This window comes from Chroicocephalus ridibundus, chromosome 2 (genome assembly GCF_963924245.1).
Source record: "Chroicocephalus ridibundus chromosome 2, bChrRid1.1, whole genome shotgun sequence".
NCBI lineage: Eukaryota > Metazoa > Chordata > Aves > Charadriiformes > Laridae > Chroicocephalus > Chroicocephalus ridibundus.
This window is the reverse complement of record NC_086285.1, coordinates 86,809,411-86,836,224: the sequence shown is the minus strand read 5'-3', so window position 1 is coordinate 86,836,224 and position 26,814 is coordinate 86,809,411. Positions and strand designations below refer to the sequence as shown.

The 26,814-nt window shown below is 36.6% G+C and overlaps 1 protein-coding gene across 13 annotated transcripts in view; it reads right to left on the bottom strand.

The window, feature by feature from the left end:
• Window positions 1-1,731: 1,731 nt before the first annotated feature.
• Window positions 1,732-26,814, bottom strand: part of CDH18 (cadherin 18) — a 582,930-nt gene continuing 557,847 nt past the window's right edge. For 12 of the 13 annotated variants that reach the window (XM_063326107.1, XM_063326112.1, XM_063326108.1 and 9 more), the window contains 3 exons: window positions 23,047-23,164; window positions 9,224-9,475; window positions 1,732-7,670 (listed from right to left, as the gene is read on the bottom strand). In XM_063326107.1, coding sequence (XP_063182177.1) covers window positions 7,168-7,670; window positions 9,224-9,475; window positions 23,047-23,164 — 873 coding nt within the window. In that variant the 3' untranslated portion in view covers window positions 1,732-7,167. The remainder of the gene's footprint in view (window positions 7,671-9,223; window positions 9,476-23,046; window positions 23,165-26,814) is intronic. The other variant, XM_063326119.1, reaches the window with a different exon arrangement.

Here is a 26,814-nt window from a genome sequence, read left to right as displayed (position 1 = left end):
ATTTGAGAGGTTTACTTTGCCTTTCATTTCCTTCTCTCAGAAAACTGGATGCTATATTTGCAGTTATATAACTCAATTAGTTAACACATAAAGAATACTTCGGCATCCTACATTAAAGAAATTCTCTGTATGGAACTATTTTAAAGAAATCTCAGTCTTGGGACAGACAAAACAGAATTAACAAACACCTTGTTCCAGAGATGTTCCCTTTATATGTCAGGTTTGAAACATTTTAGAGACATATAATAAAAGAAATGGCACCACAATTTCTGATTTGATGGTTCATGATAAAAACAAGTAAGAAAGGACAAGAACATTATTAGTTTTATTATTACCAACATCATATGCAAGTGACTTGCTTTTCAGAGCTGATAATCTGGTTTTTTTCATAAAGACATTTTCAATTTTAGTCTTTTTAAAATAGTTATAGCAGCTAGAGATTAAAAAAGATTTTAATCTCTGATTCATTCTCCTCCGTGTTACCATTTCCCAGTTGAAAACTTACGTAGCACAAAGCATTGAAACTAACTGGAAAATACAAGTTTGATCAAAAAGAATAAATTCAAAGAGGTTGCAAATAGCACAGATTGTGAGCTAATTTTTGCTGCTTTTTGAGAGATCCAAATGTGGTCTTCATGATATAACCAGGATGTGTGTATTTTCATATACCTTTACACTTCAGGCATAGTTTTAAATCAATAGGCCTACACAAAAAAAGTAGTTTCCTAAGTAAGAATGAATTTTACATTTTGTACACAACTAGTATTTGATTTTTGGTCAGGCCAAATCCTATAATGAAAAATTGGTTTTTAGATATGTTGTGCTTGTGACTTCAAAACATGGCTGAATTTTACTTTATCCTCAAACCAGTTCCAGAAGATACAGGAAAGAATTACTTTTAAACAAGGAACGTGGGTAGTAATTCAGATTTTAAGTAAACGATATACAATATTCATACTAATGTCAAGAGCAGCCTAATTTGTTTCAAAATAGTTAATGTGGCAGGTAATAGTGTGTGTTAGAACGGCATTACACCTCAGAAATGTGTTCACACTGGAAGCCTTGCAGATGCGTTAATGTGGCAGTTCAGATATTTGAATAGTTCACCTGTTTACAGATACATTTATTAGGCTTTCCATTGAGTGCACCAGCTATTTGAACTCTACCAATGAACACGCATGATGACAAGGTCTACTATGAAGGTCCCAGGGACCCTGATTTTGTTCAGGCTTGGCTAGGAATCTGACACCTTTCAAGGTCTGTGTGCCCTCTGATCCTCTAAGAGTCCTAAGTCCAACGTTCTTTTTCCCTCCGAAGGTTGCTTTGCTGGATGAGGATGTTTTCACAGGTTCTGACTGCCCATCATCTATAAAATGCTATATTGCATATGCTTCCAGAACAACCCAAATTTAGAGGCACCTAGTGTGGAAAGAGTTTGTTGGATCTTCAGGACTTTCAGATTGAGGTGTGTTGATGGATTTGTGAGGTGTTCAACAACACAAAAAATGCTACACAGAATCATGAAGCCCACAGAAAAAGTCCACTAAGCTCACAAGAAAAGCTTTCTAGCTTTTGAGGACTCTCTGCACCTAAATATAAACAATACATTTGGCATGTGTGGAAGGAGCAATATGGAATTCAAGAAACCTAAAATTTAATTTAACAATAATATAAGAGGATAATAAGCTTTGCAAGGAAAAAAAAAAGTTCAACGAATCTTACATATGAAAGATGATGTAAAATCTTTATAAACTTTTCTTAGAAAGTTCAAATACCTCAAATGAGGACCAAAACAAAACCCACAAAACCACTAGTTTCTCCCCTGAACTTGCATTTAGATTCTGTCTGACAATATTTGTTTTGTAAGTATTATCTTACCGTAACCTTTTTTTTTCCCCCCTGGGGCTGTGCTGAGGCACATATGGGAATTGCATAGCATGGTAGTACAAAATCTAAATTGCCGCGTGGGCAATAATGTAGAGCAAGTAGGGTACTATAACAAAAATGTATTTTCATTTCCGTCAACATTAGTTTAATTTTTGAATTTTATGTCAGTGTCAGAAAGAAGGTCTTGCATGCAACAAGTTTCTTGTGAGTCACGGTACCAGTATTTTCTAAGGTGTAATTTGTTGGTAAACCCTGTTAATTCCTTTGAGAAAGAATGGGTGATGCCTGTACACTTGTGTTGCACGTGCCTGAGCTTGATCGTTGTGAATGTCCTTGCCTATTTTTATTCTTCTGTTCTGTGTCAATTTAGGATAATAACCCCGGCCGTCACCACCAATCTGGATTCATAGATGTGCAATTCCCTAACTCACTCATGTGGATAATGTATTCATCCTATAACACTGTATTTCAGTTTCAGGACAGTGATGGCTGGAGTGGAATGGTCGCCACAAGTAAAAGTAATGAACCATTTAGCAGCTATACCACAGTCTGTTGCAAAGTATCTCTTGGTGTCCCTCCCTCTCTCCCTACCCATCTGTAGCAATAATCGTGTAAGGCAGTCTTTGAAATAGTGACACAACTGAGTGACTATACCAGCCATTAAAATCTAGTTAAAGTTACCATACCATTTCTGACATTGACCTCATTAACACTGCTGTATCACATCTCATTCTTAAAGGCAGAGTGCCTTCAGATAGTTATATTTCTTTGGTAAGTATAAAATACAAGAGTGAAGAAAAAATAACCCGTTCTAGTTGTGATGAGGAATACAATAACCCATCACCATAGCAAAGAGAATATTTTATTTGAAAAATACGAATAAAAGATTTTGTCCCTTTTGTTTATTAAAAGAAAATGTAACAATTTCTATCAGTAACACTTGCATAAGGAGGTATGCTTTACATAACTCTTTTGTTAAAAAAAATATATATATTTTTGGAGACTTTGGAAAAATAAGGATGGCCCAGTACTTGCAACACGCTGCTAATGTTCCTTAGAATGCACTGTGCCATTTCTATGTACTGCAAGTACAAGGTCTTAGCACTTTATAATCCACAAAGTAACCCTAGGCAGCATAATTTCATATTCTTCTCTGCATTTAAAACATTTTCTTGGTTATCCTTTTTCGTGAGTCTATGAGTTTGGTTAACTCCAGACTAAATATTTAGATTTTCTAAAGGATGATTTTACAAAGCCTTAGGCCAAAGAAATGTTGTAATTCCTTTTAAATACCAGTGAGAATATTTTCACATAGACATTTCTTGCAGTATTCACAACTTAAACAACTGCATCAATTAGAATTCAAAACCAAAAACATTTACAATTATTTTGGTTTTCTAAGAAGAATGCAAAAAATAAAGTGCATAACAGAGTGAATTTACTTTCAACATTTACAGTCTTCTATCTGTATGTAATAAATGGTAACAGTGATACACAAATTAATTTGTTTTCAATGTATGAGTCTTAATCTAATGTGAGTTGAATCCAAGCTCTTCCTTGTCTTTAAGGTGTATTAAATTACATTTTTGACTGGGTTTAGGTTGAAAATATATTTTTACATTTTAAAATATTTATACAGACCATTTTCTCAGATGATGTGTCAAAATTGCAGCATACTGAATGCCCTCACCATTACAAGAAGGAGGGTTTGTTTGAAGCAGCGCAACAAATTAATTTGATGTAAGTGTACTATTAGTTGAATAGCTGTTGCAGAAATAAAATTGTAAATTGGAAAGCCCTTAAGCACGAATTCGTATGTGCCATTTCACTTTACTCAGTATCTTTCAGTTTAAGTAAAACTGGCAGTTTTCAGTGTTTAGTTGTTAAGCAGCAACAGGATTACTATTTAGGCTAATAGGAAAATATTTGAGAATATAAGTACACAAAGGACCCATGAAAGCTTTAAGCAAAGTCTATACAATCAGACTTAACCATAAACTAGGAAAGAGTTTCCCACGATACTTTCACTGAATGTATACTTTGTTTAAATCAGCAATGCTAAAAAATGATTGTGCCCTCCATGGCATACAGTGTTAATTTTCTTCCAGTTTAACCAAAGTTAACATAGAAATGTTTAAACATAGTTTAAATTTGTTTCTAGGATGCAAAGAACCAAAGGAAAAATTTGTGAGATCAGGAAAAGAATTCTGTAAACCTGGTCTTTCTGCACCATGAGGCCTTTTTCTATGGCCCTGAAGATTTAATATTCTGCTATTTGTCATGCAAACAACACGGCACTGTGATGTGTACTTGAGTAAAAAACAGTAAGCATAGCAAGCATGCAGACTTATCGTGATAGAAAAGCACATTTGGCGATCACTGTGGATAGGACATACCAAACAGGACACACCGCAGCATCACTGAAGCAGCGTCTCAATAACCCTGCAGAGTGTTAAAGGATTCAGAATTCCCGGGGCAGTGGGTATGGTGCACGTGCTGTACAGCAGCAAAGAGAGCAGCAGGAATGGTGAAAAGGGGATTCTGATTTCTCTGAGATATGACCTCATTCTCTCATTAACTTCATCAGAACATGAGCATAAGGAGTGCTTATTTGCTTATGTCACTGCACTTTTGTTGGCTTTAAGCCTGAATGTTCTATGATACAAATAAAAACAATGGCGGGAACAGTGCTTCAAGCACAAAATACAACTGATTTTCCCTGTTTCGGTGTAGGACCAGAGGGAACAGACATAAAGGTAACTAATACCTGGCTCTCAAAGCTACAGTACGACAATGAATGCAGTTTTCATGCAGATGTTGTACAAAGTATTATGGCCCATGGTACTGATAATGCTGAAAGATTTTCTTCTTAGCACTCTACTCATACAATATGAAAATTTAGATGTTGGCATAAAGCAAGTGCAATCTAAATCAAAAGAAAATTTCTCCTCAAAATCCTGCATTACTAGTTGCTTCTTTTGGGACAAAACTGAAACGTAACCTAACTCTACCCCCAAAAAAGAACACATAAACCATTCTCAGCTTGAGTATAACTCTTACTGCATTAAAGCATCTCTTTAACTTTAGTGTACAATTGAACATGTCCTTAAATGCATTTCTAGAAGATTCTATATTTAGTAAAAATTAAAAATAAATAAATAAATATGAACACAAATTATTAAACTACTTCCAAAAAATCATCAGAACATTTTTGGGTTTTTTTCCTCTCTAAATTGCCCTGTGGGTTCAGATGTTGACAGTAAGGGAAACACTACAATTTTCAAGTTGCAAGCAAAACAGTGTAGTAAAACCCAATTCTGGAACTACAGTGCAACTAATGCTTTTTAGAGTTTGAAAAATTTCTTACAAAGCTACTTGCTAATTTTTCCAGAAGGATGTTTAAACTAAAAACAGTCAACAACTTCTCAGGAAGGAGTTCATTATGAAAAAAAAATAAAATAAAAAAGATTCTCAAAGCAGAACTGATCAGAAGTTTCAGTCATGTCTAAGACCTATCCAACTACACAGTGAAGAAGGGAAGGATTAATAATCTGCTTCACCTGTGTGGCCCACAGTGGGTCAGCAATAAACAGAGACCTTGCTTGGAGGAGCAAAAGGTACTCCCTTCTGTACTGAGATGAAGGTAAGTGACACCTAAAATGTATAGGGAGGAATCTAGTGGAGTGTACAGATCTGTATCACTCTCCACACCAGCCCAGGGAGTAAAAAAACAGTACACAGCTTCTGCTCTGGACAGTTTCTCTATCAAATGCATATTGCAAGAAGTCCACTTCCCTCACTGGAGCTACAGTTTTCTTACAAGGCAGTAATGGATGGTGAACCTTATACGTCGTAATCTTTCATGGGATATTATGAGCTCCTGGTCCTCTCATAATATTACCACGAGAAAGACAAACGAAAGGTTAACATTTCAAACAAAACAAAACATCAGAAACTGCTGGATTAGGTGTTAAGCAGCCTGCAATGCTAAGCAGAACTTTTAAGCAGCTCTGCAACGCTAGAAAGTTACTTACATAAGAAATCAATTTATTTAATCTATAGGAACCACAATAATGGTACATTTTAATTTTTTCTTCCTCCACTGACTTAAAATGTTCCTATTCCCATGATGCTTGAAATAGGGAGAAAAAAGCTTACTCTGCTTAGATGGAAATTACTCTAAGAGAAATTAAATACCCGTAGGTTGAACTAAAAAGAAAAAGGTATCATCATCTTACTCTCTTTGTTTCAGTCTTCTCTATTCCAGTGCCTTACCAGCAGCTTTTAGTCACACACGGAAATAGAGAGACATTATGATTGATTGAGAACTCTGTGCTTTAAACTGACTGTCATAGCTCCTGGACTCAGACCAGCAAAAGACTTAAAAAGCTTCATTTATTGATATAAGCGAAGCACAGTGAACCAAACAACTGCATAGTTTAATGGTGCTGCCATTGTTGCTTTTATTAAAAGAGCCTATGCCTCATCTGCTTCACTGCTTAAAGAGTACTTTGGACCCATTCCATTTAAATGAATGATGTTCCCATGAAAAGACAAAAAGGAAAAGCACAACACTGGAAACAACAGTTCCTCTAGCACGCAGTAACAGAGCAGGTCTGGCGGTATGGGCTAGAGCCATGTTTGGGCTAACAGCTAATGATGCCCTCCCTCTGTTAGCTGGTTATGGATGACAAGATTATGAGGGACATAATGAAATGACACCATCTCAATGCGACCTGATAATTCAGGAAGATTAAATCATCAAAGGACTGTATATTTAAGAGGACAGGTGTGGCTTATCCCTTCTGCACTTCTCACACTGATGGTAAACCCCATTGGCTACCTCATGTTGGGATCACAAGGCCTGGAGCACAGCTAGAAATGCAAGATCACAACCACCTGCAAGAGATTTACTCCTCTGTTAGTGATCTTCCTAAATAGGCATGACCATAAACTTACTCTAGCTTGGAGATGTTAAGCATATCACAATAAAAATGTCATTGCTTGGCTTTACTTTAGGTATTGTTACAGATACGGTACCACAGACTTTATTGAGCAATTAAAAAATATACACAAGGGACAATAGCTTCTTTTTTCTGTATTTTTCAAAATTTGACTTTCTTCCAATCGGAGAACCCAGTTTCAAATATGAAAAGGGCACTTGTTCTACAGTAACTGCATAAAACTTGCTCAGTTCCAAGTACTGCATTCATTTTTTGTTACCGTTGCTGTCATTATATCTCCAGTCGTTCAGGAACTTCTCTGTTGTGGGAATTACAACTAAGTTGTTCTTTCTGATTCTATTTCCCCATAGAGTTCAGCTAGCTTCTTGAACTCAGGTCCCCAGTCTCCAAGGTAATTATAATCCTGGTCAGAGTGTGTTGTGGCTGAATCCAGAGAGCTGATAGATCCAGCTTCTGATCTATGACCCTCATAGGCATATGTCTGTAGGGAGTCATATGGGGGCACGCTGGGGTCCACATCAGCCTCTGCCAGTCTTTGCTTAATGAACTCCTGGACATCTATACTGTCGAGACTTGAGGAGGGATGATGCCTAGGCACAGGCTTCACTTCAGGACGAACATCCCTCCGGTATTTTAGCTCCTCAGCAGCTGATGGATTCCGTAGTGCTGTGATGTCAAATGCTTCTGTGTCTTCTTCTCCACCACCCTCATCATCATATGTCACAACGTTTTCCCGGACGTCTTCTTCTGAAATGATCAAGGGCTCCTTCTTGCTACGTCTTAGGGTGATGAAAAGGACCACAATTGCTAAAGAGAAAACTGCAGATATTAGATTAGGTTTAAAGTTTGTATTTGAAGTAAGTAGGTACATGTTAAAGAAACAGCAGTTACTAAGTCACGAATACAGAGGTGTATTTTTTTCAGGCTAATATTGGTATTCAGGATCATTACGTTAGGCATGTATCTGCAACAAAGGGTCACCAAACCTGTCCAGTCTGGAAAAGAGTGTACTTATATTCCTAAGTGAGCAATGCCTTTGTTGTGGAACGTGTTACCTGAAGATGGATTACCGTATGCCTGGAAAGCACCCGTGAAATCCAGACAGCTGTGTTTTGACATAGCGACATGCCAAAGTGCAACAGGCCGAGACCACACAATTAAGGGGAAAATTAATAATGCTATACTGAAACTACAAACTTCCAATACAACCAGCCTGGTCTTCCAAAGGATCACTACAGAGCGCTCTCCTACTGTATCATTTCTTTGCGGGGATTACTGGGATTTCTTGAGCCAGTAATGAAATGTGCTAGTTAGATTATTAAGGATCTCATAAAGGACATAAAAGGGGATAACATCCTTTCAGTTAAACGAGAAGTGAGTAACTAGGGCTGACATTTTTCAGAAGCATTGTTTATGGCTTTCAGTGCTTCATTGAAACCAATATTTAGCATATGTATTGAATTAAAATGTTAAAGGTTTATTTTTTCTCTTATGAATATTCAATCTTGTATGATAAAATATAATATTATAAACTAAATGTATTACTATACATTTAAAAACAGCTTTCTGACAAAGAAGTTCTGAAGTAAGCTGTGAGGGAAGTAATCTTGAGAAAATGTAGAACCTTTGGAAAAAAATCCTCAAAATCTCCTATGTGGGTCACACTGCAATTTTCATTATCTCTTGTCATCTCTATAAGAAAGCAGAAAGACACACGAGTAGTACAGAGATATGTACCTAGCAAGTTGTGCCCCTGCCAGGAAAAAAAAAAAAAAAAAAAAAAAAAAGGAGTATTAACTAATGGGTAGCATTCAAATTGTCCTGGGCAAAAAAAAAAAAGTCGTCAAGAGAAAATGCAAGGGCATTTATCTAATGGAGTCATCTTAGAGTCTCATATGTCCCTTGCCCCTGTGGATTATGGTGTGCATTGCTATCAGCTTATTCCACAAAGGTAATTAAGAAATGGCTTTTGTACAGTGCTAATGGCGCTTCTTACAGTGTAATGCATTTCAAAAAGCTTTCCTCATCTCTTTTCTATCATTTTTCACACTGTTCTAGACAAGGAATTAGAGTCAGTGGCTTTTTGAAATTTTTCCAAATTACAGAAAAAAGATCTGCAGTGCTAATTACTTGATAACCTCTGAAAAATAATTTCCAGTGGATTCCAGATATTCATGAACGTACTTTAAAGGCATTTTTCCCTATTAATTTTAGCTAAACCTTTCCCCCCTAATCACAGCTCTGTGCTTATAATTACCTCCTACTATCAGGCAGCCTCTGGTTCAAAAACATGTCATATTAAAAATTTCTGCCCTGTCACATTCAGAGAGCCAGTGGAAGGATAGCATTACTCAGTACTGAAAATGGCTTACCAAGAAGAATGACAACACAGAGTAGGATTGCAATTAAAGCTCCTGTGCTCAAGCCAGCCGAGGAGAGGAAAGCTTCAGCATGGCAAGTTCTCACTCGTCCATCTCTCTCACACACACAAACCCTAATTGTGAGAGTACTGCTGCTGCTGAGAGGGGGCACTCCACCATCAGAAATCAAAACTGGGAGGTAATATATATCTTGAGTGGTTCGACTGTATCTCCGTCGTCGTGTCAGGATACTGGCTGTATTATCTACAACATCAAAACCAGAATATCATTTTAATGAAGCAAAACAATAAAAATGTTATTGACTGTTTCCTGTCAAGTAGAAGCACGGAGCATCTTAAAACTAGACAGAACTAATCTGTGAAAATGCACAATCTGGAATTAAAACTTGGCAGGAAGCATTTGCAGCCAACGGAGGAAAAAGAGGCGGCATGGAGAAGTAATTAGCATTACATATATAGGATTATTTAAGCTCATGTACCTGTCTTAGAGTCTAGATGAACTTGGACAAACATTTTGGGCCCAGTTTGCAAGTGTTTTAATCCCATGTTACGGTAGTATAGGGACACTTGTAAATTTGAATACCTGGAATTCTCAGAATATCTGTTGTAGAAATCATCCATGGCATAAAATCCTCTTGATTCTCAGAAGAATGTTAAAAGGACTTTAGTAAAAGTTAAAATAAGAGTTTCATGTTTTACTGTTTGTGGTAGGTTTTGTGGACCAGAAAACATCTGAAAGGACAGTGGCCAAAGACTCATGCTGAGGAGAGGTCAGGAGGAGGAAGGGAAGAGGGATGGAGGAAGAAAATGGAAAGGAAGGGGAAAAGAGCAGATGTTACGTGTTCTAAGCGGGCAGAGGTTAAAGGTAAGTAAGCAAAGGGGACATAGTGATGTAAGATTTTGTCACCATTATGTAACCTATAGATCCATCTGGCATACATTACAGTCAATGCAAATACTAATGCTTATTACACACACATTGCAAGCGCACTTATAGGCACTAATTAGGATAGTAAGCTGTCACCCATTTTCCTTTAAAAAAGAGTGCAGGGGAAGAAATGCTACCATAATATACAGTTATATATATTTTTTTTATGTGTGTAGAATTTAACTTATTTTGTTGCCACCACTTTAAAAGTACTGGCCCCTGAATAAGAGCACACAGATAAATCAAACAAAATTGGAGACAGTGAGAAATGAGCAGTTGTGGAGAGAGAGAGATGGGGACTGAGAAATGGGAAGAGAGGTTGGAAGAAAAGAACTCTCCTCTTGTAGTGCTTGCCCATGATTAACAGTCATACATTTTCCAAATTGCAGAGTTGTGGGTTTGGGTTTTTTTAACAAACACCACAGGAGTGATAAGTGCAAAAATACATCTGCTAGGTCTCTCTTCCTGTTACAAAACACCACCAATTTTTTTTTCACTTTCCTTACTACTGTGGTTACAGCATTGAATGGGTGTATCATAATCTATGGAAAAATGAAGTCTGTGGCACTTTGTGAAAATCTAGTGCAACAATACAGGTAGTGTGGCATACTTTAGCCTATAGGATTTATTACTTTCCACAGACATATTTGAATGGAGGAGTTAAGTTTTTGTTTAAACTGGATACAAAGTGTTTACCAGGTGACTACTCTTCATGCCACATCTTCTATCAAGCTCTGTGCCAAATTTTAAAGCATTCATTTTAACTTGCTTCTCTCAACATTTTGCTTACATTTACAACATTTTGCCAACAGTGGTACTGAAAAAACTGGTAGTATAGCCCCACATCAGCATAATAACATAGCATAATGTATTTGGTAACAGGTTTCACACAAGAAATATATATGAGGTGGGAAGTGATACCCTTGCTGCTGAGACAAGAACTGAGCATCAGGTTCCACTGCACTGAAGTTCATTGGCTTTTCTTCTCCACCCCCTCTACTTATCTTCTTGGAAGTCTCCAGCATGGTGAGTTTGTTATAAACTGATTTAAGTTTTGTTCTTGTTTGCAGTGGGTACAAAATATTGTTTTTATTTCTTTATTTATTTGCAGTAGGCCTTGAAGTCCTCTTCTACTTGTTCATGTCAAGGTATACCTTTGATGACTAAATCCCAAGATTCATGCCAACTTCCTCTTTAGAGGCATGACACCAGCCACTTACAATGCTGTTTATATTCACTCCATTACAGAACCCTATTGAAACCAGAATGAGATGAACAGCTAATTCTTTCATCTGAAAAATTCTTACACAGAGTAAGTTCATCATGTTTTGGAAATTATATTTGCACAGAGGTCATAAAATATGATAAAATATGATAAAACATACTGTTTTCCTTACAAAGTTGCCAGATACTATACACACCTCCCCCAAAATAAAAAAAATGTTTTCAGTAACCTGCAGAAGAACCCTAAAACAGATGTGATTTAAAAATATACAGAAAATCAGCATTTTCATTTGATACATGGTTGTGGAAATGATTCCTATATACCTATTGCATATGACATGCAGAAATATTCCTTTCATTTTTGTAAAATCTCTGTTAAACTTTAGCCCTTTTCTATATTGCTTAATCTGGGCTTGTGAAACCTTATAAGAATTTACTGTGGTATTCTCAGCAGTGCTGATTTTATTTTTTTTTAATTATATGATTCCTAAGAAATAAATTATTTCCACGTTATTCTGCAACTAAACTAAGGAGGAAAGTGTTCTGTGTTATAATTGAGTCAATTGCTTGAATAAATCAAGCTTGGTATCACGGAAATTCAGATTGCATTTATTACATAAAGAAAACTCTCCCTTAAAGCAGAGTGAGCAGTGGCCATAAACCCATAATTACAGACTGTGCCCACCCATGGCGGTCTTACTATGCTCTGACAGTCTAATTCTAAGATATACAGAAGAGTCTCTAGTCTAATGTTTGAAATTTGGACCATCTTGTTCTTTGATACATGTATGGTGTTCTGCTTTTGATTAACTGCAGTAAATGAACAATCTCAATGATCTATTTTAAAATACTCCTGAAACAATCAAATAATCTTATGGAACACAGATTATAAAGAGGGAGATTACCTGCATGTCTTTTAATTTTTGAGCACATACATTGGTATAATCACGGGGTAAAGTAAGCAGCTGTTTTATATTTCTGCTACATAATGTTAGATAAAAAACTTTCACTTGCTTTCTTAAAAAAAAAAATCTTGCCCATTTACCACTCTCTCCATTTTTTTTTTAACGCTAGACTGTCAGTCTAAACTTCCCTAATACTGCTGGAGGACACAGATAAGATCTTAAGTTCAATGAATACATAGAATCCATAGAATACAAAATGACTGCAGCTGGTCTGCCTGTCAGCTGCCAAAGTGGTGGCAGAATGACCTCTAGATACAGCCCAAAAGCAGAAATAAACTCACATATCTGTGATTTTCGTAGGGCATTCCAAACAAATATATATTCTGCATAAAAAGAAGTTAATGTGCTCAGTATATATAAAAGGTGACAACTGCTGCTTCTGCCTTTCTACATTCATAAAAAAGCATCATCATTTCCCCCATATGCATGAAAAACTCCGCTGACTTTGGCGTTGTTCGGAATCCAATTTATAATGGCTTCCCTTCCTTGAAATGTAACTTGTCACAGATTATTAGCAGAGCTCTTCTCTAACAATTTCTCTTTTTATCTCCTGCAGTCACAGGTTGTTAAACAAAACAGGGCTGGGGAATAAGTATGATCCCTGGAACACCGACTGTTCACACTGCTAAGTTTTAGTACTCTCCCTGGTATTTTGTTGGTCTGGGCCAACTAAGACTCATAACACCCAACCACAGTCAGAGTTAATAACATACATCAGGGACCCTTCCTAGTTGGCAGTATGGACAAGAGTGCACCAGGTTTGTCTCGTCCCCCTTTACACAGTGCTTCAGCAGTATTCCAACAGCCTGCAGATCTTAAGCATCCCCGGACAGCCTCATGCTACACATTCTGCAGCACGTAACTTCCTTTTGTGCCATGATAACACTGCTCTGTTGGTCTGCAATACAACTTTCACATTATTTCATAAAATCAGAAAAGAGAAAAAAGCCATAATAATGAAATCTGAGCTCCATTGGGTACTACACAGGGTCCAGAGGAGGTGCGAGGCCAAGTGCTATGTAATGTACACAGCCTGTGTCATTAAGCTTCATTGCAAGAGAGCAGTAACAGTCCTGTTTTGCTTTGTGGGTTGTTGTTCTTTTTTCCTTTTTCCCTCAGCACCAATACTGCAAAAATAAACTAATACGTGCGTGGTCAGCTAGAAGTCCCACTGAAGTCATTAGAGAAGTGCAACACTCCCATGTGCACTTTTTTGCACATGTATTTATCAAGGGAAAGAGAAAGCAATTTCAAAGAAGTGACAGTTTAAGGAGAATTGTATTTCAATGTACAACAAACAAGAAGGTGACAATCATACAACAAAGTTATCCAGAAATAATACCTTAAAAACCTAAGGATATGTTCAGGGACTCGGTTTGAAATGTAATTCCCCATTGGTAGTGACAATATATCCATGAACTAAGCATTAATATTAACATCTGTCACATCTCTCATCCCAAAAGAAAAAATTCTTAGATCTTATACTACTAAATCCAAAAGGTGACAGCAAGTGCTATTACCAATAATAAGAACAGTCTTTCATTTCTGCTTAATACTCTATTTTATTTCTGTTACAGTGTGTACAAGTCCGGAACACTTCAGGTCAGCTACCTTGTCCATATAAGTAAGAAAATCCCACAAAATGTTGTCCATGTGAATCTTCCTGGCCCTATACCTAAAGAAGGCCCAGTATTCAAATCTGAGCAGGAAAGAATAACCTCCTCCTTCCATCCTCTGCCATAAATCTAAAAAAGAGCGAATGATCCAGTATCACTATACAGCTACAGAAGTAGTGATGAAAATGCAGGCTGAAAAGAAAAGCATCAGAGACAAAATATATTGAAGAAAAACTGAGGATTCCCGAGCAGGAATCTAGCTGCAATGAAAGGATTTAAGCACAGAAGACTATTGACAAAGATATAAAGGAAAGAGCATAGAGATGTGAGCGTGTATGCTATAAGGATAATGGTGGACAGATGGGGGAAAAATTGTGAGGACAATAAATTAAACCTGTGAGAAAAATAAAAAGAAAAGAACAAAATGACAAAATGGGCAAACTGGACAATTCAAATGTTACAGTGAAAAAATCAGAAAAAACTACAATTAAACCATGCTTCTCTGGTGTGGAAGGTCTTGCCAAACAAGGCACTGACATTTTTATACCACACAAAATAAATACAAATGAAAAAAAAAAAAAGACATTTTTTATTTTAATGTTATATTTGTTCTTTTACCATTAAATAGTTTTTCTTGTATAGTTAATATCATAGAATTAAATATTAGTATAAGTAACAATTTTAGGCAAAGAAGGAGACAGAATCATATTTTTAATTTCAAATATTTGCCATGGTGAATTTATGTTGTTTGTAGTCTATTTAGTAATAACTAGATTTCTGTAGAAACAGATGTTGCATGACGTATACCCAGGAGATTCTGGAACAACATGCAAAATTATAAACATTCTCAAAGAAACAATGTAAAGCTTTTCCTTCAATGCAATGTCACAATTCTCAACACAAATAAAAAGTATGATTGTAATTTTTTGGGCACTGGCATGGAAATTTTCAGTTTTCAATATCATTAGAGCTCATAATTCTCACTATTGCTCTCTCTATTAGAGAGTTACAGGTAGTAACTCTTAGTGCATGCCTATGTGTACATATGAGTAAAACACTGGAATGTAACACAGCTCTCACGTACTATTCTTTTTCATTAAAACTTTTAGAATAGTTTACAGATGAGATCTCTAACATTTTTACAGAAAAGGAAGCTGCATCTAAGAACTGATTTTCTGAAGGTCACTGAGAATCAAGGATAGTGGAAAATGACCAAAGCTAACGACATTGGCGTAATACAGAAATCATGTCTCTCATGTTCTAGTCAGAGGTCTGTTCTTCAGGACAGTGTAAAGGTGTAAAGGTATGCCAACAAAATGAATAGGTAATAAAAGTTTAGCCAAACTGTAGTACCAACTGCATCTTGACAGCTAGTCTGATATTCTAAGTTCCCATGTTTTAACTGTTTACATTCCTTATCAAAAACTATCGGAGGACCCATTGAGAGAGGAGCTAGAAAGACAGCAACTTTTAACAGAAGGATCTTAACATGAAACAAAAAAATCCCACAAAATGTAAAAGCTACAGGCAACCAAGTATGAAGACAGACACTGATAACCTAGGAAAGTGTTTAGTAAGGGGAAAATAAAATAAAATAATATTATAGTAACAAAACTAGTTTGAAAGGGAGGAGAGGGGTCATAGATTGAGAAGTTTCTTTGATACCTGGAAACAGATAGAGCATATAGACAGGAAAGACAAGTGTATAGGCCAGCAGCAATAGCACTAGGATAATGAGAACTACAAATCTGATTCTTATAGACCTAGAGGGAACGACCTTTTCATCTCAATAGATTTAAACTGTGAACAGTTTAAATACAGTAAAAAACACCTGAGAAATATGATAAGGACCAGGACTTGCTGGAGATGAAAGGACTGTCTGCTAAGGGAAATTAACAACTCCAACAAAAGGAAGGAAAGATATATCTGCACATTGCCCCATTTCATGATCTAAAATTTCTCGTATTTGGTCTGTGCTTTGCAAACATGGTGATTAGAATTTAAGGTTCAACTCAAGTGGGTTTCAGGTTACACATGGGAAATTCTGCATGGCTCTAAAGAAGCAGCTCTTCACACTCTGAAGGCGTGGTAGTTTATTAAGCCACACTGCACACTGTATACAAGGCTGTTTGTCACATTGTGGCGGTGTGCTGTCCCCTTTTCCCCTTTCCCACCCCCGGCTCCTGCTCAAGCCATGGCCATCAGCGGGAGTTGTTATGAGTTGCACTTGAACTGTGGGGGGTGGCTGGCAAGATAACCAAAACACTGTCTGGAGTGGGAACCTAGGTATCTTGTTCCCATGCGAATATGACTATAGGTCAATTATCTTACTCCATAAATAGCGGACAGCCCAAGAGCCCTTTGAGCTCTCCTGCACAGCAGTGGGCTGCACGACAGGATCTCCCCTTGAGTGGGGACGCTCGCTTAAGGTTCTTCTCCTCGAGGCTGAGAGATTCCTTGCCACAACAGATTCTTGGTAAGTGACTAATAGCATGCTAAACTTTGAAATCTTAGCTAAGTGATATAAAGGATTGATTGCGTATATATACTCCTTTAGACATAAACCGTTGACCAAGTCTGGGACTAGGATTGGATCCAGCCGCACCTAGACTCCTCTCTGAGAAGGAGTTTAGAAAGCAAGGGGGGCCTTTCTGAACCTCGTGACTCAACGGGAGGGTCTCCCTGAAAGCTTGTCTGACCCTGGCCTCTATGCAGTAAATAATCAAGCGTACCCTGGCATCGAATCTCGTAAAACACTGTCACATTCACCACTAACTTTGTTAAATCACTGTTTTATGTTAATAAACATTTCATTACTTCTCTCTCACAAGTGAAGTTAATCACTCCACCCGCGACACACATTCCTCTTTCGATCATCTCTGCCTTTTTACATTGAGCTTCTGAAATAAGAAAAGAAAGGAGGGCATAGGAAAATCAAGGAAACTGAGATACAATGATAACACTATGGAAGATGACTACTGGAACACTTTGGAGGATACTCATTTATTATTCACAATTTGAGAATTCCTTTGACACATTATACATTACAGGCAGACACAAGACAAATGGAAGTAAAAAAAATAGAGTAAAAACCTGTTTATAGCTTAAGGCATGTTTTCATTTTCAGCTCTGCTTGGATCAGCAGTTCAACTTCTGTAAATTTTCTGAGAAGTCATAACTAATTTCAAAGAAAATATACTGGAATGATTTGCATTTCTTATATTTCTAAAGTCAGAGCAGTTAATTTGTTTATGTGGGACTATGTTGATAGTCATTTCTGTTTCATTTCTTCACTGATAACTCTTTTAAATATTTTTTTTTTCTTTTGTGCTGGTTTCAAAACTATTGCCAGCAGGCTTCCTTTCTAGTTCTATGGGTAGCAAAAATGAAAAGCAACATAGCAGACTTTTGGGGCCTGAAACATAGTTGTTTGCTCGTGGGATGGTTTGTGAAACAACAACAGGTAGCTGCACTGAAAAGAAATGCATGAAGAACCTATACACTCTGCACTAACTTACCTATCTGGTCATTCTTAGATCCAATTTTTTTAAATCAAAAAAAGATCACAGAAGTTCACAGGTCTGAGGAAGAAAAATGTCTCTGTGGTAGCTAGTCCTGGTTTTCTGTCCTTTGTGCTCGTGGTAGAATTCCTTTGATTACTTTCATATGTTGATTCTGTGATAATACCTGCTCAGGCATTCAACCTGCTTACAGTAACAGCACTTCCATAGACTGTACTTACAGTCAGCACGTGTAATGCTAACCTCGCACTTTCTCAGGTATCATTTCTCTCAAGTTACCACTTGTCTTCTTTACAGGATGATATTTCGTGGAAGGGTAGTAGTAACTTGCAATACTACATAACCAGAGCGAGCATACCGCTTTGATGTAAATGAAAGCAGGAACTATGTAGCTGTTTCCCACTTATGCTGGGTTGCAAAGCCAGGGTTTCAGCCTCACCTTTTTTAATGCCATTTCAGATGGTCTGGAGCAACTAAGAGATGCTCTGGTATCTGTCATGCTTATTTGTAACTTTAAAGGTCTAAAGTCAGTTCACCTGCCTGCTACAGACATCTTGTGCAATATGGCTGTAGATAAGAATTTTGCACATATCAGGGCAGAGGGATAAACAGAAACTTCTGCGGGGGAAATCATGCTGGGATGGGATGTATTGCTCTTTGGAGGTTGCTCTCTTCCTAAATAAAAACAATGCCAAGTAAAACTGATCTTTTTTTTCACCCATTTTTGATCTGTGACACAGGAAAAATGTTAATTTGCATCACAGGCACGGGTGAATGAACAAATTTCATCTTATACAGATGCCATTGAACTCACTGTGCTCCAGATTTTATAGACAATCAGGTCTCTACTTCTGTGGGTATTGAAGTTCCTTGTGGCATAGCATTAAGAAAAAAGAATCTCCAACGGGATAGTATCAGAAAAATGGCGTACCTTTTTCCAACTCCAGAATATTCCCCATCACTAGGCAATTTTCAAAGGGCTAGATCTTTGATAAAAGTGGACAGAGGGGAAAATTAAAACTGCAAATATTTTTGTTAAATGAAAGCTTTGTCCTGAAGAAATAAAACAAGAGGAGAAAAAATGCTGAGTATTGTCTAGGGAGTTGTTCTTCCTTGATGTAGGACAAAGGTAAACTTTATCTACTCTCAGAAGTCAGCAGTCTCAATTTATTAAAGGAATAGAAAGTACAAATCTTACTGGCAGTGTTGGGTGAATGTGTACAATCTCTGCACAAACCTTATTGTCCAGGAAATTTACAATACCCATAGGAGCACCCATGGTAGACTGTATATCTAGTAAAAAAAAAAAAAAAACACTGGCAAAACAGTGCTTTATAGTGCATAAAATTCATAAATGTTCTCTTGTACCTAAGTGAACTGTTCTCTGGGGGTTTACTCTTTTGTCAGCTCCCAGAAATGTGTTGTGTAACTTCCGAAAGAAGTCTCTAATAAGTAGCAAAATAGGCAGAAAAAGGGAATTGATTTTTTAGACTTGGAGGGAGAGAGGGAGAGAGAGAGACTATGCAAATGTGTGTCTCTCTATAGTAACGGTTAGGGATATAACAATGACATATGCTCACATGCATTTTCCATCAAACTAACAAATTTTGACAAATATATCAACCATTCTTTAAGCATCTGGAAAAATATTATGGTTCTTTCAGGATAAAAGAAGTACAATTTTAAAACCCAGTACTTAAAACAGCTCTAGTATGAAGAAGTTCTTTCATCTTTCCACTGATTCCCTAACAGAAGGTGGTTTTAGTCTCATATGGCCCTGGCAAATTTTTAATGAGAGATCCAAAAGCAGATATTTCTGATTATACAAAAAAAAATGTAAATTCAAGATATTACACACAAATGAAAAAAAGTACTAAAAAATTATCTATGATAACATCCCAAAAAACGAAGTGAGAAGAACACAGATAACAATGAACCGAGTTATGTAGTATCTGAACTGCAACATAAAAGCACCTCCAGATTAAAAAAGTATTTGGCTGCTCAGGTTTTAATAGAAATTGTAACATTTTTCTGGACAGAATAACTTGTAAACAGCCCTGTTTTCATTAAAAAGCCTTCATAAGTACAATTCCCAAACAAACAAAAAGGCATCTTCCCTGGGTTTGCTCTGTAAAATTGCAGGAAACGATTACACCTTAATGCGCTTTCTTTGTATAGCAAAGAAATTCTATTGCAGCTCTTGTTCTGTCTTGCTTACATGTGTACAGATAATGCATTATTTTGTTGGCGGTCCTCTTGTTCATACTCTTAAGTCTTTACTCACTGAATAGTACTTTGTCAGTGCTCAAACAGCAGCAAAGGATCTACTGTAGCTTAAGAGTCCAGTCAGTAGGGAAAAAGGTATCATATTCTGTCTTTTCCATTTTTTTCTTTAAAATGAAAATTGTAAACACCTTGGATCTAGAACGTTATCCAAGCAACTCTTAGGTTCTGCTGGACTGTATATTTGGTATAGCCCTGTGGCTGCCTCCCGACCTACATTTCCCTAAGGGCTTTAAGCTCTGCATTATGAGGCGGCATATTCAAAGGCTGGAGCTGTAAGATTGTGGATTGTTACTGAGTAAAGACGCAAGTTCAGGCCCAAGAGATAAAAGCTTAACTGTTCATATGATCAATTATCTGGACTGATGCTTTAATATCTATTTCCTCTGCTGATCCAGAGAATGTTGAACCGAATCATACCCATGCAGAGAGTGTATATCGCTGCACTTTATACAGGTAGGTAGGGACAAAATACGAAATCTTATAGTCGTGCAAGTCCTCTAGATCTCAGTCAAAGTGCGTAGATATAAGCATTAATATTTAAATATCCAATTCACTGCTGTAGGGTCTTTTAATCTTGTAGCTCTAGTGATGATAATGGAGTAGGTGAACCTACATGCCGTAGTGTATTGGGCTCAAAGAGCAGAATTCTGTTGTTCTGGGTTATGAAAACAAGGGAAGAAAATGTCTACTGAGATTCTTGTGAAATGAAACCTTTGTCATGAAGAAATAAAAGGAGAGGATGACTGGATACAAAGATGACTGCAAGAGAAACATAGCTTTGCAGTGACAGCTGCCATTGACTACCTCTGTCAATGTGACATCGAGATTTTGCTTTTTATCATTCCACAAAACATTACTGAAAACTCTCTTAAGGCAATTGTTTTTTTTCTTTAAAAAACATAACGTAACAAACAAATAAAACCCTCCAAGAATCCCAGGCTTTATAGAATTATTAAATCCGGAGGTAAAAATAGCAGCTATCTTGTGTTAAGAGCATTCTGATTCTTTCTAACAGCTGATGCTCAAAAACATGAGTTTTCAAAAGTGTCAGAGACTTGTCACAGACATAAGAAAAGCTTCTTTGGCCCATCATCTCTCAGCTATTTCCTAGAATAGAAAGCATCAGAAATTCCATTTCTGAATAGGAATAGATGATAAATATGAAAGTTTCAAATGCTACATAACTGGATATTGTGAATGCACAGTAAGTGTTTCACTGATATTTTACATATAGATTGTATCTCAAAGAAAAAGTCCCAATAAAGGGCAGCGTTTAGACAGTACAATCAAAGGATCATGTGCCAAGCAAAATAGTGACAATGTTTTTGTTTCTAAGATAAATTTGTTGTTATGATTTGATAAACTGTCATTGCACTAATTATGTGGGCAAATTGGAAACTGCATTTCTGGAGCCTCTGTCCATGCAGAAGTTTTATGCGAGATGCCACAGGAAGTGCATACTTACTTTTTGTATTTCCTTAGGTGAAATAAAAACATAATACACAACAGGCTTTTACCAGTCTCCTGGTAAACTTTTTCCAGTTCCTTCCCCTGCGTCCCCCTGCCAAATCCAACTTAGGATAGTCCAAACACTGCCTTCTGCTGTTGGCGTTAAAGTCATTGCTCACTGCTCTTGTGGAGGTAACAAGAAAGCAGTAAATACTTACTGCTGCATACTTATACCCAAAGCATGACAGCGCCACATTAGAGATTTATGAAAAGTTCTCACCCTCTTATAGAACTGTGTATGTAAATAACTTATGTTAAAGTATAACACAGCATTTTCCATTGTAAAAAAACACGTATAATACAGATCCCGATTAAAATCTGTTCAGAAACATAAAATATCTACTTCATCATGAACTAACATTTTAATAGAGTTATTAAAAAAAAAATCTTGATGTAAGTATCTTGTACTGAAATTAACATGGCCATGGTCTCCCACACAAGATCACAGTCCAATACTCAGTGAATTTATTTGAATCTTGACTCAAATATGAAAATACACAACAGTACACTTTATTTCAGAAACAATCCTCTGGGTTTTGCTATAATGATCCATCATGATCTGAGTGGAACTGATACACTAATTTGGGAAATAGCTGTAGTCATCACTTAAGGAATATTTTTAATATACATATTGTCCTTCAAGTATTATTGATTTTTCAATATTGATAGATATTGAATTGATCTCTTTTGGGACCAGAATAGGAGGGCCATGAATTGAGTCAGAACAAATAGCCTGACTTGTTTGGTTTTTTTTTTTCTGCTGTGAGCGTAGCTAAACATTGGAACAGATTCTTTAGGAAGATTGTGCAGTCTCCTTCCCTGAAAGGTTTTGAAAAGAGATAAAAAATATCTGTAAAGTATAGTTTAAACATCACTGTATGTGCCATATGTAACAGTGATGGAGTTAATCCTTCTCAGTCATTACAGATGAGTAGTGATCTGTAAGATCTCAGAAAATATTGCATGGCACTACTGCAAAAATATAGCTGTAAAATAAAGCCAACCCCCCACGCTTCCACACATGCTTATAAACAAAACCACACAACACACACATACACAAAAACTGAAGAGGAAAGCTACAGACAAGTATTTAAACCTTACTCTCATTTTCATCAGGTTGCAAAATGGAAACCATGAGGCAATACTCAACAAATACTAAGGCTGATTTGGTTTTTTTTTGGAAAGGCTGGGTGGTTCTTTGATTCAAGAAATGTTCAGAAACACTTGGTTGGGTGACTGTGAAGGCACTTTTCCTTCTGGGCATACCTGCTATGAATTTCTGATTGTACTTTTTAGGTGCACTTTGTTAGGAAGGGCATGAAGCAATAGACTATCATCCAGGAAGCACTGAAAGACCTGTTCTTGTTATCACGTCCATAAAAGTAAGCATGAATTCAATTTTTTACGCTCCTAAAATTATTTTCACCTTTAAGCAATAACTGGCAATAACCTTGACAGTACCCACCCAGTGCTATTCACCTAGAAATAGACCAAATTGCCAACATTTTCTTCATTAATCCACTTTTTAAAAACATTCCTGAATGCATGAAGTATAAATGTTAAAATAAAATGGAATATAAAAATAAAATGCAACATCTGATTATTCACAGTTTGCAATATGTTGTATACACTATGTCCTTGATATCAGCTAGTTTAGTGATGACAGATTACAGATTTCCCCTTCTGTCAAGAAACGCATGGAAATTGTTCTGTTCAATCCTAGACAAAACAGAGACCCATTTCTTTGAGATTTGTGTCTGATTTACCTTCATTGTCCCTTAGAGTAAAGTTGGGATTCAAAGAAAGCCCTTCATCAAGGGAAAAATGGAATCTTGCCCCATTTGCAGAGTTATCTTTGTCAGTTGCAGCGATAGTCTGAATTACCTGAAATAAAAATAAACAGTGAATGTGTTGAAATTTGAACTTGACCCAAATAGTACCTGACCTCAGCAGGATACTCAAACGTAGCTTATTTTAATTTTCTACCTCACTGCTGCTAAATTCAACCGATGATATGACTGGGACATTAACTCGATTTCTCTAGCATGAAATATTTTAGGAACCATACTTAAGAGCCAAGTAAAAGCATTAAAAGCATCTATACTTTCTGACATTCTGATGTGGTCAGGATCTGGCACAGAGATTTTCATGGTCTGCATGGCATCTTGGTGACTCAGAATTACAGTTTCACCTAAATATCTGTTTTTACGGAGCCAAAAATCAGGCTGAACAAGGATGGTTTATGCAGATGGTTTACCATCTACTTGCCCTCCCAATAACTGCATGCACTTCAGTATTGGCTAGGAAAAAGAACTGCTTAACCAAAATGGCAGGTACATAATACCAGCTCTCTAGTTACAATTCCTGTTAATAATCAGTTTTAAATTGCTGGAGAATAGAACGCCAAGAACAGCAGCCACTCCTGGTTTTAGTTTGGCTTGCCCAAAAGGAACAATATTAGATGTAGCAACCATGTATGGGAGAGGTATATTTGAAAGGTAGGATCTTTGCCTTCGAAAGCCCTGGTGGTTTTTACAATCTACTTTCAACTAAAACTGAGCTAAGCTTTTGGAATGTGTGACCAAGCAATATTTCTACCTCTGCTATCATTTTCATGCTAGGCCTGGAAGATCAAATGCTACAGTAGAAGTTAATAAAAGTTGTTCTTGTGGTATAGGCAGTGACGCCCACACAGGCTGCTGCACAGAGCTGATAGACATCCTGAGGGAAACGTAAAAGGGGGAGGGAAAATGCTCTTTTCATGAGAATTTTTCTGTTCAGTGTTCAGCTGTAGTCTGTCTGGACTGAACCTGAAGCCTAAACCATGTGGGCTAAAGTGGTTTGGTCTGTTTTAAAACTAGAAGACAGCACACAGTTCTTTACTTCCATTCACATAAGAGAAGCAGAACAAATACATTTTAAAGCCAATAGAGTACAATGCGCATTCTATTGACTATATACAATATAGTATATTACATTGTCTATGCATACCTGAGACAATTAACAATACTGATGATAAATGCTGAAAATATTTTAAAAGTTTATCATAATACTTTTTTTGCTGAACTGTAGCAGAATAAGATAAATCTGAAATGTCTATAATCACGCAGTTTACCAAAGTCATGGCAAGAATGGTGAAAAAGTTTGGCAAAAGCTAATTGTTCTCTATTGAATTTTGCAAAGGTGGCATATCTGTTATTGAGACACCTAGCATGTAAAAACAGAAATATAAGATTATCTTTGATAGGTATACCTAGTTAATAACTTTGGATTGCTATGAGGCAAAGCAAGACCAAATAAAAGTTGATGGAAGAATATTTTCAAGAGAATCAGTTTCTGTTATTACTCAAATACTGAAAAGACTGTTAAATACCTGCAAAACTACTTGTAAACAATTCTGAGAAGACCTTATAAATTAATTTATTAAATGTTCTTTATAAATCCTCAGTGGTGTTTATCAGAGAAATATAATTTGTTTTGCCATGCACCTTCAGCTTTTCTGTGACAGCCTAGTAGATGAACTTTTGTCCTCCTGCCCTCTCTTACATAAAAGGTTCAGTGACATTTTACAGAATCTTTCTTCAAGAGCATGCCATTTTGCAACAAAAATACCTTTGATCAAGACCTTGGTGACACAAGACTTTTTTAAGACTAATTTTGAAACTCAACAAAATATACTGTCTGTGTTCCCTGATTTCACACATGGAAATTCAAGTATCCCCTGAATTCACCAGCGTATGTAAAAAATATAGCACCAGAAGACATAAAAATCACACTTTTCTATGTGGAAAATAAGAAATGTATGTGTAACAGGACAGGTCAAAATATTTTTGACAGAACTGTTTTTAAACAGAAAGTTCACATTCTTTCAGAAAAGGCTCTTGCTTTCTAAGGAAAAGATTTCTAAGACATTAATTCAGAGGTAAGGAACAAAAGCATGAGTCCTCTTGACACCCAAATGTACTCTTAACCTTTTTCTAATTAATAGGCCAACTAATTAACAGACATAAACATACACCTTACCAAATCTGATTAAAATAAAAATGTAGACACAGAACCTCAGATGCTGTAAAGCTCACTTGAGAGCACTGAAGCGATGAAACTGAAGGGTTATTAATTTTTTTTAAAGGTAAGAGTTGATGAAAAAAGAAAGAATTTCAAGAACAAAGAACTAATTGAAGAGGATAGAGAGCAGGTGCTAAATTCTATTCAGATCCTTTTCAGAACTGAATCAATAAACAAGTAAATATGCACATGACAAACTTACAGCAGAGGCTATAAGCATCCTTCCCAGCCAACGTTGATTTCCATTGCCTATTAGAAATAACAGCATCCAGGCTGTGGTAGCTCATGATGGCAGCACAATATTTATACACCCTGATTCTGAAAAAGTTCTTTGCGTGTGTGAGTGTGTGTGTGCGCGCACATGCGCACATGAATGGTAATTTACAGGGATAGTGTCAGGGAAATGCCATTTCACTACTCTCACAACTTTTTTTTATTATTCCTCTGAAAAGCACCCAGAAAAAATGTTATCTTTGGAGAGCTATAGCGAATATGACTAGCAGATCTAGTCAGATATTTTCACAGGTTCGTACTCTGCCAAGACAAACACTGAACTTTGAAGCTTTTAGAAAACTGTCAGTGCTTCACTCCTTCACTTTCTAGAACAAAGCATCTGATTATTATTTTTTTTTTATTATACCACTATTTGCTCCCATTGTCTTAAAAATAATAAAACGAGTTGCATTTGAAGCAAAGGAAAATTTCATTTGTAAGTTCACTTTGTGGAAGATTGCAAAATTTCATTTTTCTATATCGGCTAAATTTTACAATCATTCACAAAATCAGTATATTTCTAGAAATCAGAGTTCTCCAAGTCTGGACACCATCTAAGATCAAATCACAGCTGTTTTATCTACTTTAATATATTATATCTACCAGACTTCACCTGGAAGCTGTTAGAGATACTTAGTTTAACTTCTCAACAAAGCAAATGCTAAGGTAGTAAAGCTGTCACTTCAGTGTGGAAATGGTCATCTTCTCACAAGCATTTTCTGTTTGAGATCTCTTAGGAGGGTTCATTTAAGCACCCTTAAGTTTTATTGGCTTTCTTCTTTTTTTTTTTTTTTATTTAAAAAAAAAAGTAAATAAATTGAGCTGTGGAGGAAAAAAGAAGCAGGAGACAGCGGCTGTGCAATTAAATGATAATGTGATACCTCTGCATAGAAACCTCTTCTGAAAATAAAGCAAACACAAAAAGTCTTCCAAAGACAAACTATTGGTTAGTTTATCCTGCACATAATAAATTCAAAACAGATGTGTACAGGGCTGGAGCCCAACCTCAAAGCACTAGTCAAGCAGAAGTGCCCAGCAGTACCTGACGGAATTTGTTCTTTAGTGATAAAACTTATGAATTATTCTCACAAAGTGATGGGTAACTCGGAGTAATTACTGCCTTTACGGTGATTCCAAACCATTCAGCTGGGCATGCTTTTTAGCATACGGAACACTTGTCTTGTTCTGTAATCCTT